The sequence below is a fragment of the Marmota monax genome, unplaced genomic scaffold, assembly GCF_021218885.2.
Source record: "Marmota monax isolate L192 unplaced genomic scaffold, Marmota_monax_Labrador192_F-V1.1 WCK01_AAM20220418_F8-fsc00049, whole genome shotgun sequence".
NCBI lineage: Eukaryota > Metazoa > Chordata > Mammalia > Rodentia > Sciuridae > Marmota > Marmota monax.
In genome coordinates, this window is record NW_026694221.1 from 2,965,464 (window position 1) to 2,977,822 (window position 12,359).

General features: G+C 34.0%; 1 protein-coding gene across 4 annotated transcripts in view; it reads left to right on the forward strand.

Annotated features, from left to right (window-relative positions):
- Positions 1 to 12,192, forward strand: part of Tdrd3 (tudor domain containing 3) — a 134,636-nt gene extending 122,444 nt beyond the window's left edge. For 3 of the 4 annotated variants that reach the window (XM_046466448.2, XM_046466451.1, XM_058586099.1), the window contains 2 exons: positions 4,045 to 4,170; positions 11,945 to 12,192. In XM_046466448.2, coding sequence (XP_046322404.1) covers positions 4,045 to 4,161 — 117 coding nt within the window. In that variant the 3' untranslated portion in view covers positions 4,162 to 4,170; positions 11,945 to 12,192. Of the gene's footprint in view, positions 1 to 4,044; positions 4,171 to 11,944 lie in introns of those variants that run through there. The other variant, XM_046466449.2, reaches the window with a different exon arrangement.
- Positions 12,193 to 12,359: the final 167 nt, after the last annotated feature.

The window sequence follows — 12,359 nt, forward strand, 5'->3', positions numbered from 1 at the left end:
AGTAGGTGGTCCATAGGTGAATTACTGAAGGAGACATGTACTCATTAATATTTAATTGTTTAAAACATCCTAAAATTCAAGGATGATTATTGAGAGAACATTGAATTTCATCCACTGGCTTATGTTTTATCATTACTACACAATTTGTTAAAAAGAATAAACTAGAAGATATTTTATTAAGCTATACACAAAATAACTATTAAAGGACAGGTATTCCCAGGCTCAGTGGCACATGCTTATAATCTCAGCAACTGGGGAAGTGGAGACAGAGGGTCACAAATTCAGGGCCAGCCTTGGCAACTTGGCAAAATCCTGTCTCAAGATAAAAAGTAAAACGGCTGGGATAAAGCTCAGTGTTACAGTGCTTGCCCAGCATGTATGAGGCTCTGGATTCAATCCCCCAAAGTGCAAAAGAAGTAAATAAATTTACATTAATTTACTAGGTTTATTTTAATTAAGAGAATTACCATCCCCATTCCCTGCTCCTGCTAAATAATCTATCATTGTCTCCTCACAGTTGTAACTGTGAGAAAATGATGAAGAAATGCTAATCTGAGATAAATTGATTTATTAGGTTAAGTAAATAAAAACAGTAGCTTATTTACATTATTAGCAAATACGATAAGTCTTTGTGATATAGGCCATTCTGTGCATTCTAGAATGTTTTACAGCATCCCTGTCCTCTGTTAGATGCAGTAACAACTTTTTTTGTGCCTAATATCTCCTGAGTGACAAAGTATCTATGAAATGAGAACCACTGCTCCAAGAAGAATACTTGTTTGGTTTTGTTGTTGTTTCTTTCCTGGTGGTGCTGTGTATCAAGCCCAGGGGCATGTGTGTTCCGAGGCTCTACTGTTGAGCTACACCCCTAACCCAGAGTATAATACTTATTTATATGCTTAGCTGCACTTCACTTGAATATTTGTGATACAGAGAACCTGACTATTATGTGTGTTTCAAACCTACTGAAATACTTTCCAGGTTCCAAGTAACTGACTTACAATGACCTTCAATAACTCATTCATAAATGGGAAACATGTAGTTTGTCTGTCTCCCCATTCTAGACACTATGTGCACCAATGAGAGACTGAAGATGTTGTGCAGGAAAGATGCAGTTGTTACAAATCATATGCTTTATTGATAGAGTTGTGTGCCTCATTTTCGCACTGATTTCTATTTTGTTTCAAAATACCACCTCATTATGCTTGATGTCACAGGGATTTTTGTATTATTTTATTTTTTCATTAAAAAGGATCAGTAGACTAGTAAATATTGGCATGGAAAGAGGGCTTGTTTTGGAATATTAGTTTGTTTTTTAAAACCAGCTTTTATCTGATAACGTGTCTAAGGTGAGCCAAAATTGGACTCTTGATGAAATTGCTCTAAGTCTCAAAAACTTAGGTGAACATTGCAAAGTCCCATTTTATGGCTTTATCACAAGCCTATAAAGACCTTTTTGCCCAGGAGTCAAAAACAAAATGGCTGTAGTGTGGGCTTTCCCTCTAATAAGTTCTACAACTTGAATAAATTACTTCATCTCTTTGAATTTATAGATTGGTCTGTCCAATCTAGAGGGATGCTTCCAGGATTATGCTAGCTGTCATGTAGTGTCAGATTTTTAAAAATATGCTCATGAACTATGAAATGAATTTTCTTTGTATTTTCAGTCTGTAATGTATTAGTGAAAACTAAAGGAAGAAGATGGGCTAGAAGCAGAAAAAACATAAATTTCATTCAAACACAGCTCAAAATAAACTGATTTATTAAATTGAGCTGTGTGCTATAGAAAGTGGAAGAAGATACCCATTGAGTGCATAAAATTAATAGCTGTAGATTATAAAAGTGGTTGTTGTGCATAACCAGATTTGCCCTTGCCTGCCCTGCAGAGGAATTTTAAAGACTAAAAAAAAAAAGGTTATGCCTTTGACAGTAATTGAAAACAAAACTGTCAGAATCATTTTTATTTGTATTTTGGCTTCTATTTTGTAGAAAATGGGAAATAAATTTCATGGTCAGTTATCTCTATAAAATTATTTCAATGGTTTTTGGTTAGTACTGTCTGATTCTTAAACACAGAAAACACAATTTTTTAAAATAGTAATGTCATTTTTATTATATACACCCAGCTCACTCAGCAAATGCAGTATCCTGCCTCTTAACAGTGCATTTTATTGGTAAAGTACAGATTTGTAGATGTTTTCAGCTGGTACTGCAGCTGGGTGTGGAGAAAAATTACATTCCATTCTAATCCCTAAAATAATTACTTTATTTCCTGCAGTACCAAACACATTGTTATCCTTTTTAGTTAATATGCAACTTAGACATGTTATCAGCTGGTTTTAAAAAACAAACTAATATTAAATGTTGTCATTTGTAATAAAATTAAATAGCTCTTTTTCAAATTTAACTAATATTTGGCAATCATGCAGAACATAATAACAACAACAACAACTCTGTTCTTTCTCTGGCTACCTTCACATTTTTCTTCCTGCACTTTAATTGCTTTGCTAAATTACAGATAAAATATCTGACACTTCTAACCATTTTCAGATTGTTAATGAAAGGGATTTAGAAAAAGGAGAACTTATCTGAAATTTTGTCTCTATAAGGAGGCTATTGAGTTAGATATATTGTCAGAGTGTCTTATTTCTTGGATGATAGGTCTTCAAGGATAATCATTAATTTTGGGCTATTGACTTGTTTCTTTTATATCCAAACCGAGACTTAAAGAAATAAGTAACAGAGTTCAAATTCAAAACCAAAATTTGTCTTAGAAGTTTTAGAAGCAAAGTTAGAAAGCATTCTTGGACTTCAATATTCTTTATATAAAATGGACATAATGTTTCTGTCTTAAGAATCCTATGGAGGATGCCTAACAATAAGAGTCATGCCGAATACTAAATATTATTGCTAAATAATAACATTTGATCAAATTATTTTATCATCTTTCTGTTTCCGTTAGGTACAGTTACAACAGTTGGATCTGTAAAAGTTAAAAGAATAGAACTCAGTCTTTCTGATAATTTCTCATATCATTAAGAAAGCAAAGGAAAAACAGTCTTTAGGAAAAGAAGATGCAGAGATACAGTGAGGAGGTGGAAAAAAGAATAAATTTCCAAAATCATACAAATTGTTGGGCTCTCACAACGCAGTTGGAATTTAAACTCTCTACTTAATAAATGTTTTTTCATAAACAAAATTGAGAGCCAATTTTTTCAATTTCTAAGAGGCTACATATGTCATAGCTGAATTAATTCAGAAACACTAAGATTACAGGGTGGCAGCACTCAGTAAGAAACCAATGTGTTTTGGCTACATTTTGTTGCTTTAAAGTCTTTTTCAAATATTATAATTAACTATACTCTCTTCTGCTGTCTAATCTGCTTATCCTAATTTCCCCATGCTATTCCTTTAATAAGTCTACCTCTTCAGTAAAAACGAAAATGAGAACAGTTTGAATTTTACTATAGTAATCTATCTTGCATGAAACTTTCTTTATATATACATTGTATACCTCCCCATGTTCCAATTCATTATCTCTATCTCTAGACATAAGGTTCTTAACAATGTTAGAGATTTCATCCAATGAGGACAGACAGTTGGTGAACATTCTGTACCTCTTCAACCCTTTTTCCGTATCTTATCAAGATTCTTTTCCATGACAAATATGTGAAAATGTTTAGAAGTCTAAATACTCAAGAAAATTGTTTTTATGATATTAGATCTTCTGTTTTCACCACATTGTATTAATTCATCTGATGAGACAATCACACTATTACTTGGAAATAGTTACCTTTTCTGAAATTAAATTTGATTCTATTCTTACCAATTACATTCTTTTTTTAACTAAGCACCAAACAAGTTTTAACAGTTTCCCCGCCTTTGTTTTTCTTCCCCTTGCTTTCCTCTGTTGTCAAAGTTGACTGATCCGAATCCCAGAGTAGTTTAAGAGGGTACATTAAAATGGGGGGGCCATAAAATGTATTTAACTTAGGAAAGTTGGAGCTGTTTTGAACATGTTAAATCATTACTCTTTGAAAACAGGAAGAAGAAGGCATCTATGACCAAACTCTTGAGTTCCGTAGAGGAGGTGATGGCCAGCCAAGACGATCTACTCGGCCAACCCAGCAGTTTTACCAACCTCCCCGGGCACGGAACTAATCAGAGAAGGTAAAAAAAAGTTGACCTTGTAAAGTGGTTTCCATATAAAGAAAGATGTAATTGATGTTGAATATGTAAGTAATTACTGATATTTCATAATAATATGAATAGAAAAAAATAGCTCCTTCAAACAATTGGTATAAAGTATTTGAGATTATACCATGGTTACATACTCCTTTTCCACCACACTTTTTCCCACAAGTGCTATTTCTAATTTCCTTTTTTCTCTGTACCTCCTCTCTTCTATTGAAAGTAATAATGATCTGTGAAATGATTATTAATTTTGAAAGCACAAAAGTTTACATATAATAAACACCAACAATTGTGTTTACTTTAATTTCTTTTCAATTTTTTGAGAAAGTGAAATATTTCATGGTATATATTCAGGAATTTGATGAAGAAAACATGATTGGTTACTTATTGAAATGTAATTTTGGGGTCATATGCTGTTGATCTAGAAGCTATTATACTAGTGTATTCTATAACATTGCATGAAACACTCAGCATCTTTACAGTGAACTTCTTCAGGTAGGGTCTATAACCACAGCTCCCAGGAAATCTCATCCTGCACCTTTGAGCAGCATATTCCCAGGGCAAAGCTAGCCACAGCTCTAGGCAGTTAAACACCATGGTCCAAGTGACCACTGCCCACATCTCCCCCCTTTTTATTTTTAAAACACAACTGATGCATGTCTACTCCGAAGTGCAGGAACTGGGATTAGACGAGCTTGTAGCTGACTCTAAGAAAACAACACAGAATAAAGAACAAAGATATGAGTCCTAAGAGATGCCATATAGTATGTTTTAGCACATTCCAAGGATTGAAACCATTCAGATAATCCAACAGCTTTTTTGTAAAACTGGCAGGAAATAACATGGGAATCTGTCTTTCCTGTATAACTTGAATGTAAATGGTGCAGTTGCAAGAGATTTAAACTAACATTGTTATGATTCCAAATTCCTAATAGATGCATCTTTATCTTTTCACAATCCCATTGGGAGGTATTATATGGAACAGGTGTTACACAAGTAAAGTAATAAGCAATATGGCATCATAATTGTTGCCTGATGTAAAGACTTTGTATCTGATCATCCAAGCCCACTACAGGAGCTTATAAGGCATTCAACTCTAATTCAAGTTTATTATCAATAGCTTTCAGATCTTGGAGGGCTCTTGAAGTATTTTGTGCCAAAGTATTGGTGATGAGAGTGCTGTCTACCCATTTCTTTTTTTTCCCTTTCTTTGTCCTTTGTCCTGATCTCATCCCTTCACCTCCTTCTAATTAAAAGAGCAGTTACTGTTGTAAAGGGAAATGAATGATGACCACTCTGGCTCCTTCAGGCTTAGAGGGAGTGAAGTGGGGCAAGCAGTTTAGGTTTCTCATTTAGGAATGCTTTGAGTCAGTTGATGGGTCCATGGTAAAAGTCTAGTTTGGAAAGAACAGGTTGTAAAGTTATCTGAGAAGTGAATGCTTCTATGAGATAAACAAGAAGATATAAGTATTAGAATGAAAAGTATTAGAAAATAAATGAATATGATTATAGAGACCAGCAATTTTTCACCAGGAGGTGCAAGAGCTTAGAAGTTTTTTTCCATGACACGGCCACTGAGTACATGGCTTCCATTTGGGAATGTAACTCTTAAAGGATATTCGTTACATTGTCAGAGTTACCAGGAATATAAACACAACACTTCGTTTTTATAATGTCACACATACCCCCGTAAGATATAGTTAAGATATCTAATGTCATTTGATTTTTGTAAAATATCTTTTTGTAGGTATATCCTCTATATTTAGTAGAGTTCCCTTTATTTTTGTCACTTAGAGGTTCATAATCATACTAGCAAACAAAGATCAAGGCTGCCTGCCTGTGTAGGAAGTTAGGAAGATTTGTAGGCCTTAGATTGACTCAAAAATGCTTTTGACTCTGATAGACTTTTTTGATAGTTATTGGGCACCCCTGTCTAAGAATCCTTCTTTTATAGCCTCTACCTTTATTTACTCTTGGTGAAGCTGACACAAGTGTACATCTTAAGTTATATTCAAAGAACTATTATCTTTTAAATGCCCAGGTATGGCTCTATTTGGGTTGTAACTTATTTTGCTATGTGTTCAAGACCAAGCTAATCAAATTTACCTTGTTCCTGTCAATTGTAAAGAGTTGAATTCCCTCAGGGAAACAGTCTTGGAAACTTGAGAGCAACCTCTTTGCTCCCTTAGTGCCATCTGTCAGGATGGGTCAGGGTCTTGTTAACCATGTGACTTGCCTTTGAAGCATCAAAGATGTCTTCCCTCTCCAATGGCCCTCCTCTTTATAGCATTTGCATTGATCATCTTTCTGTTCTCCAAGGTCTCAGTGATTCGCCTGATCAGGAGGTTATATGGCCTAGAGTTGCAAAGCCCTTAGAGAAGTCCCTTTGTTCCTTGGGGTCAAACTGACTCAGAGCCAATTATTGGCTATTTTTCTTTTTGGCCCTTTTACTTCCTTAACTTTAGTCTACAAGTTTTGGGTTTAAACATCCAGCAAGCCAGTTTTACCAGTCTTAAAGTAGGGTTACTAGGATTTTAACTTTAATGTCTATAACTTTACAGTTATTTACCCCTTCCATTTAATTGTGGTCAGTATTAGTACTTATATCCTATCTGTCCTATAAGTGTCCTATAAGTAATTATTTCAAATTAACTCATGTTGTTATATTAGAAGTTGAACTTTTACAAGGCACTAACAGACAATAGTTCTGAAGTTTACAAGGAAAATACATAATGAAATTAACAAGAGTAAAACATATTTAGTTTGTATAATAGCTATGAATCAAGAAACGTAATTTTTATAATCCCAAATCTTTACTTTAAACTTTAGTTTGAAGAATACCAGCTTGGTAAAATGTTCTTTTAAACCTTATATTTTAAAATATATATGTACTTGGAAGATATGAATATATCTAGTATACAGGGAAGCCAGTAACAGTGCCACAGTTATGCTGATGTTCTTATATTAACTAGGTTTAACTTTTAAAGAAAAATTTGGAATCTGAAATATAGTGTAACACTCTGAAATAATAGTTGTTGTTTAACTAGAGATATACCAACCCTAATTTCTTTAAGACTGGTTACTCTAAATAATAAAACTTAACAGACATAAGAAATTACCTTGATAGATAAGGGCAGATTAATGCTTTAAGAAATCCTTATTTCTTTAAAATAGAGAAGATTAAACTTTGATTTATACATATGTTAATATTTGACCTTAGGAAAAATCTTGAATAACTTTAACTGATTGTGTTAATTATATATAATCAATTTAGTTACACAAACTTTTTGAAATTTACCCTCCACAAACCTTGTGCAACTTACTTAGATGTTCTACAACTTGTTTGCATCCTTAGTTTTCTCCTGTCTTACATCTTGGACTTAGCACAAGAATATTACTTTACCAGACAAAATACTCTCGTCAAGAACATTTCCTTTAGCTTTTAATTTTCCATCCTAAAAAAAAAAAAAAAATATTTCTACACCTATAACTTTATCTTTTCTAGTTTCACACCATTTCTAAAACTTATATTTTAAAACAGTCCTTATAAATGTTATCTATGCATTTAATTTACACAACACATTTCATCCCAGAAAAGGGATCAGATGAGGTAGTATATATAAAAGCTGTGCCTTAATCTTTCTTCCAGGTTGCAGTCAAAGGGTTAGACCACAGGATATTTTTGAGCCTGACCTGTTTCCCTTATTTTTATCATAATGTCATCAACTTTAAGTAAGTTCCTCACTGTCAATTGTGCCCAGATTCTCCTTTGGGTTTTTTTTCCTTAAACTGGGCATGTTGATATTCAATGAAGGGAGCCCCAGAGAGGTGATCTGCAGCTGCCTGGGGCCAGGCTGAGAAACAGTGCTGGGACTGCCAGCACTGGGTTGAAAGGATTTAATTCTTGTAACCCTTTCTTTGGTGTCCTGCTATCCTTGCATATCAGAGGCAGTGCGTTTTGATGCCTTCAACATAGTTCCTGACTGTCCAGACTCCTTATCTTGTAACTGCCTATAAATATCTGTACATACAGAATCTTCTATATACTTTATGCCGATGAACAAAATCTTATGATTGTATAACTATCTAGAAAACCATTTAAAGGACAGGTAGTATTACAGTGAAACATCTTTCTCTTAAAATTGCCCATACTGAGGGCTGCCCACAGCCCTCAGTATGCACTTGCTAGCACATTGAGGCCCTGGGTTCACTCCTTAGCACCACATAAAAATAAATAAATAAAATAAAGGTGTTATGTCCAACTACAACTACAAAATAAAATATTTAAAAACAAACAAAACAACAACCAAAAAAAAAAAAAAATGCCCATACCTTTAGGTGGCACATTCAGCCAAAATCTCAATTTTTTTAAGAGACTACCAGTAAGATCGGTATAATTTGGCCCACATTTTACCTGGCCAGTAACAGAAAGAACAGATAGACAAGAGAGGATCACCAAAACCAGGGCTGACAGGTGGGAACCTTTAAAACATACAAACTTATATGTACAAATTTTCCTTACCTTGGATAGTGAAGGATACAGGGTAGGTAGAGGAGGGGGAACCACTTCAGCTGGCTCAGACTCCCTGAAACCCCCCAACTTTGCTGGCATCATTCTCAGAAGTTCAGGGGGCCTTGTTGACCTTTAGGGAGCCTACCGTTCAAGTGAGAAAACTGAAGGCTTCTTGGGTCCAAGTAAAACAACAGTATTTTATCATACATTGAGGATTTTTTTTCCTTCTTTTAATTGTTGTTGGTAGAACAATACATGAAAGTAGAATTTTAACCCTTAATCATTTGCTTTTAGTGAAGACCCCAAAACAAAGCAATCTCAAACTTTTTTCATTTACCAATTTACAAAAACACATTTAATGGTTAAATATCTTATCTTATGAAATTTAAGAAGTCAAGCAGTTGATGTTTTAGCACTTTAATTTTGCAAATTAATCAGATGTCTCCTTTAATAAACACATTTATGAAGATTGATCCCATTTATGTTAAATCTAATTTACTCATTTTTAACTGTAGAAACAAGAATATCAGACAATTATAGTTAACAGAATTAGCTATCTCTTCCATGTTGAAGAAAAATCCTAGAAGCAATGGATATTACATTTTAGACATTTTATAGAAACTAACACTTTATTGACTGACCACCTAGAAAAGCTTATGTTAGTAATTTTAAACACATCTTTATTTGCTTAACGTAATTGAACTTCGTTTTCAAGGCATGTGAACTAAAAGGTATTTGGATCCATTTCTTATATAAATTTGATTTGTGAGCACTCATTTATCTGTGTCAATTTTGATATCATGTATATGATATATGGACACAGGCTCATATGTAGAAACAACAACACAATACATAGGTGTGAATACATAAAACAGGAATCAAAGATCTTGTAGCTTCTCGTAGGTAGATCTCCACAGGTAGGAGATAATGCTATAGATGTTTATTAAAGCCGCTATTAGATTTAACCTTTTAAAAGTTAAAATAGAGCCTATCAGACTTTTATATTATGAGTTAAATATAGGGTAGGCCTGTATGGTTGGAAATGCTAGGTATAAAGTCTGACAGCCATGGTGGCCACTGTAATTAAAGATTCAGATATATACTTGTCCTCAGTGGCTGTCAGACTTATTCCCAATGCCACTATATCTATATCTTTCTTAGGATTTTATAAAAGGAAGTTTTCCAATGGATTTGAGAATCAACCCTTGAAAAATTGGCCTGTGAACAAAGGGTGTAAAACCTTCTATAGTTAGATAAAATAAGACTGACAGAAAAATACATTAATTTAGGTGCACAGGATCAAATGTGAATTCACCATAAAACCATGAGCTTAAAAGTATAAAATTTTTAAAAAGAGGAGTTATAAATAAAAAGTCATGGCTGTAATTACATCTTTATCAGATCAGAGTGCACTTTTGGGTCAGATTATAGTCAATTCAGATAATTAAAGAATGTGAGAATCCTAAATTTCTCAGGTAAAGAAGACTTGTATATATGAGATCATTCCATTTTTCTCCCTGTGCTACAGTGTTTGAGGAGGAACGTGTAAGAAAGCAGGGTGGTAGAGTGTGAGAGCAGATAAAATAGGTAGGTGTTTATGTCTCACAACGGCTTGAATTTAAAAGTGACACTCTTTTTTCTTAATCTCAAACTGGTTTTAAATAATTGTCTCTGTCCAAGTCACAACTCTCCACAGCTAATCCTTATTCTGTTTTCATCTCGGTGGCTTCCTGTTTTGCAAACCATTGGTGGTTCTTAGCCCTTTAGATGCAGCTAGTCTGAATTGAGATGTTTTTGCATAAATATAGAAGGAGTGTATGTACTGGATTATGTAGCTATTTATGTGGGTGTGTGGGTTTTTTTTTTTTTTTTTACACAAGTGGACTATTATATACACAGTACAAACCTTCTTGCTTTTTTTTTTTTCTCCTTTTTGATTAGTATATCATGGTCTTCCTTATTCCTTTTAAAAGATGCCCAGTGTTGCAATTTATTTCATCAAGTCCCCTGTGGACTGGTCAGATTATTGTTCACTGCTTTTTACCCACAATGCTGTGATAATTATTATTGTATATATGAAATACATTCATCCTCAGTATCCAAGAGGGTTTGGTTCCAGGACCTCCATATGGATACCAAATCTGAGCCTACCAAAAAACTAAAGATGCTCAAGTCAAAGGTCCAGTTTTCAATACCATTTTAACTAGTAATAGATGTGTTTTTAAAATGTTTATTTATTTGATGATCTGGTCCATCTTCCCTTTGCCAAATTTTTCAAATCAGGTCAGGGAAATGATTACTTCAAAGACAGTTGTTACAGAACCCTGCCATATCAATCAAAGTGACATCATGTGAGGATAATAATGCTCAAAGCTATGTTTTTTAGTCTGGGGACTGTTTATTTCAGAAGGCTTTATAGCTGTTTGTGTGTAGCTGTTACAGTCCCAGCTCAAGCACCTTCATGCATGAAGTTGAACAGATAAGCTTGCAGCAAATGTGTTTTCTGTTGTCAACATCTATTTTTATAGTTTCAAATACAGTAGTACCTAACAAAGGTGTGGAGCAGGCAGTGGGAGGTGACACAGGAAAACCAGTTCAAAGGTGTTTAAAGAGAAAGCAAAGATAGGTGGAATGGAGTAGCTCCTCATTGGCAGGCTGCAATTTTCAAGTCTTCCTTTGTTAAAAACTATTCAGTTAGTGCACATTCCTGAAAACAACATAATAGCAATAAACAATCTAACAGTGTAAGGATGTACAGTTTCTAAAAGAAAAACTTAGTTTTAAAACTTTTGCTCAGCCAGGCGCAGTGGCGCATGCCTGTAATCCCAGCAGCTTAGGGGGCTGAGGCAGGAGGATCACAAGTTCAAAGCCAGCCTCAGCGAAAGTGAAGAGGTATTAAGCAACTCAGTGAGACCCTGTCTCTAAATAAAATACAAAAATAGGGCTGGGGATGTGGCTCAATGGTTGAGTGTCCCTGAGTTCAATCTCTGATACCAAATAAATAAATAAACAAACAAACAAAACTTTGTTCTTTTCTCTGTGTATTACTTTATAGAGATGAAATTTAATTAATTAATTAGTAGTGCTCATCTTATTCTACTTGAGCTCTATTGATATTTATGCAAACACTTCACATATACAAATGAGTTTCAGCAAAAGTGTGTCTTGAAAAATATGAAAAAGTTAACTTAAGAATCCAATTTCTTTTTTTTGTTTGTTTGTTTCTTTTTAAAATAGAGTCTTCATGAAGAAAGGAGCTATTGACTGAAACATCCTGGTCAAAACCTGTTGATAAACTGTCTACTTTCCCTTCAGATTAAGATGCAGCCATGGTGGATATTTTTAGAAGAAGCAGATTTTTAGGGGAAGAAACTTCAACATATAAAGAAGGGTAAAAATACTGAGTTAAATGAAGCAAATAACTTTTACAAGTGAAAGGAAGAATTTTTTTCTTCTGCCATCAATAAAACCATTGTGCTATTATATTTATTGTTTTATTTGCTTGATGTTTTCTTTCTTATTCATCTGGTATTAACTTCATACTAATTTCCTTTTATAGAATAGCAGTTACAAAATACAGAGGCTTTTTCTGTAATTATAGGATAATGACTGACTTATATCATTTGTCATATTTCTTACAAAAACAACTGAA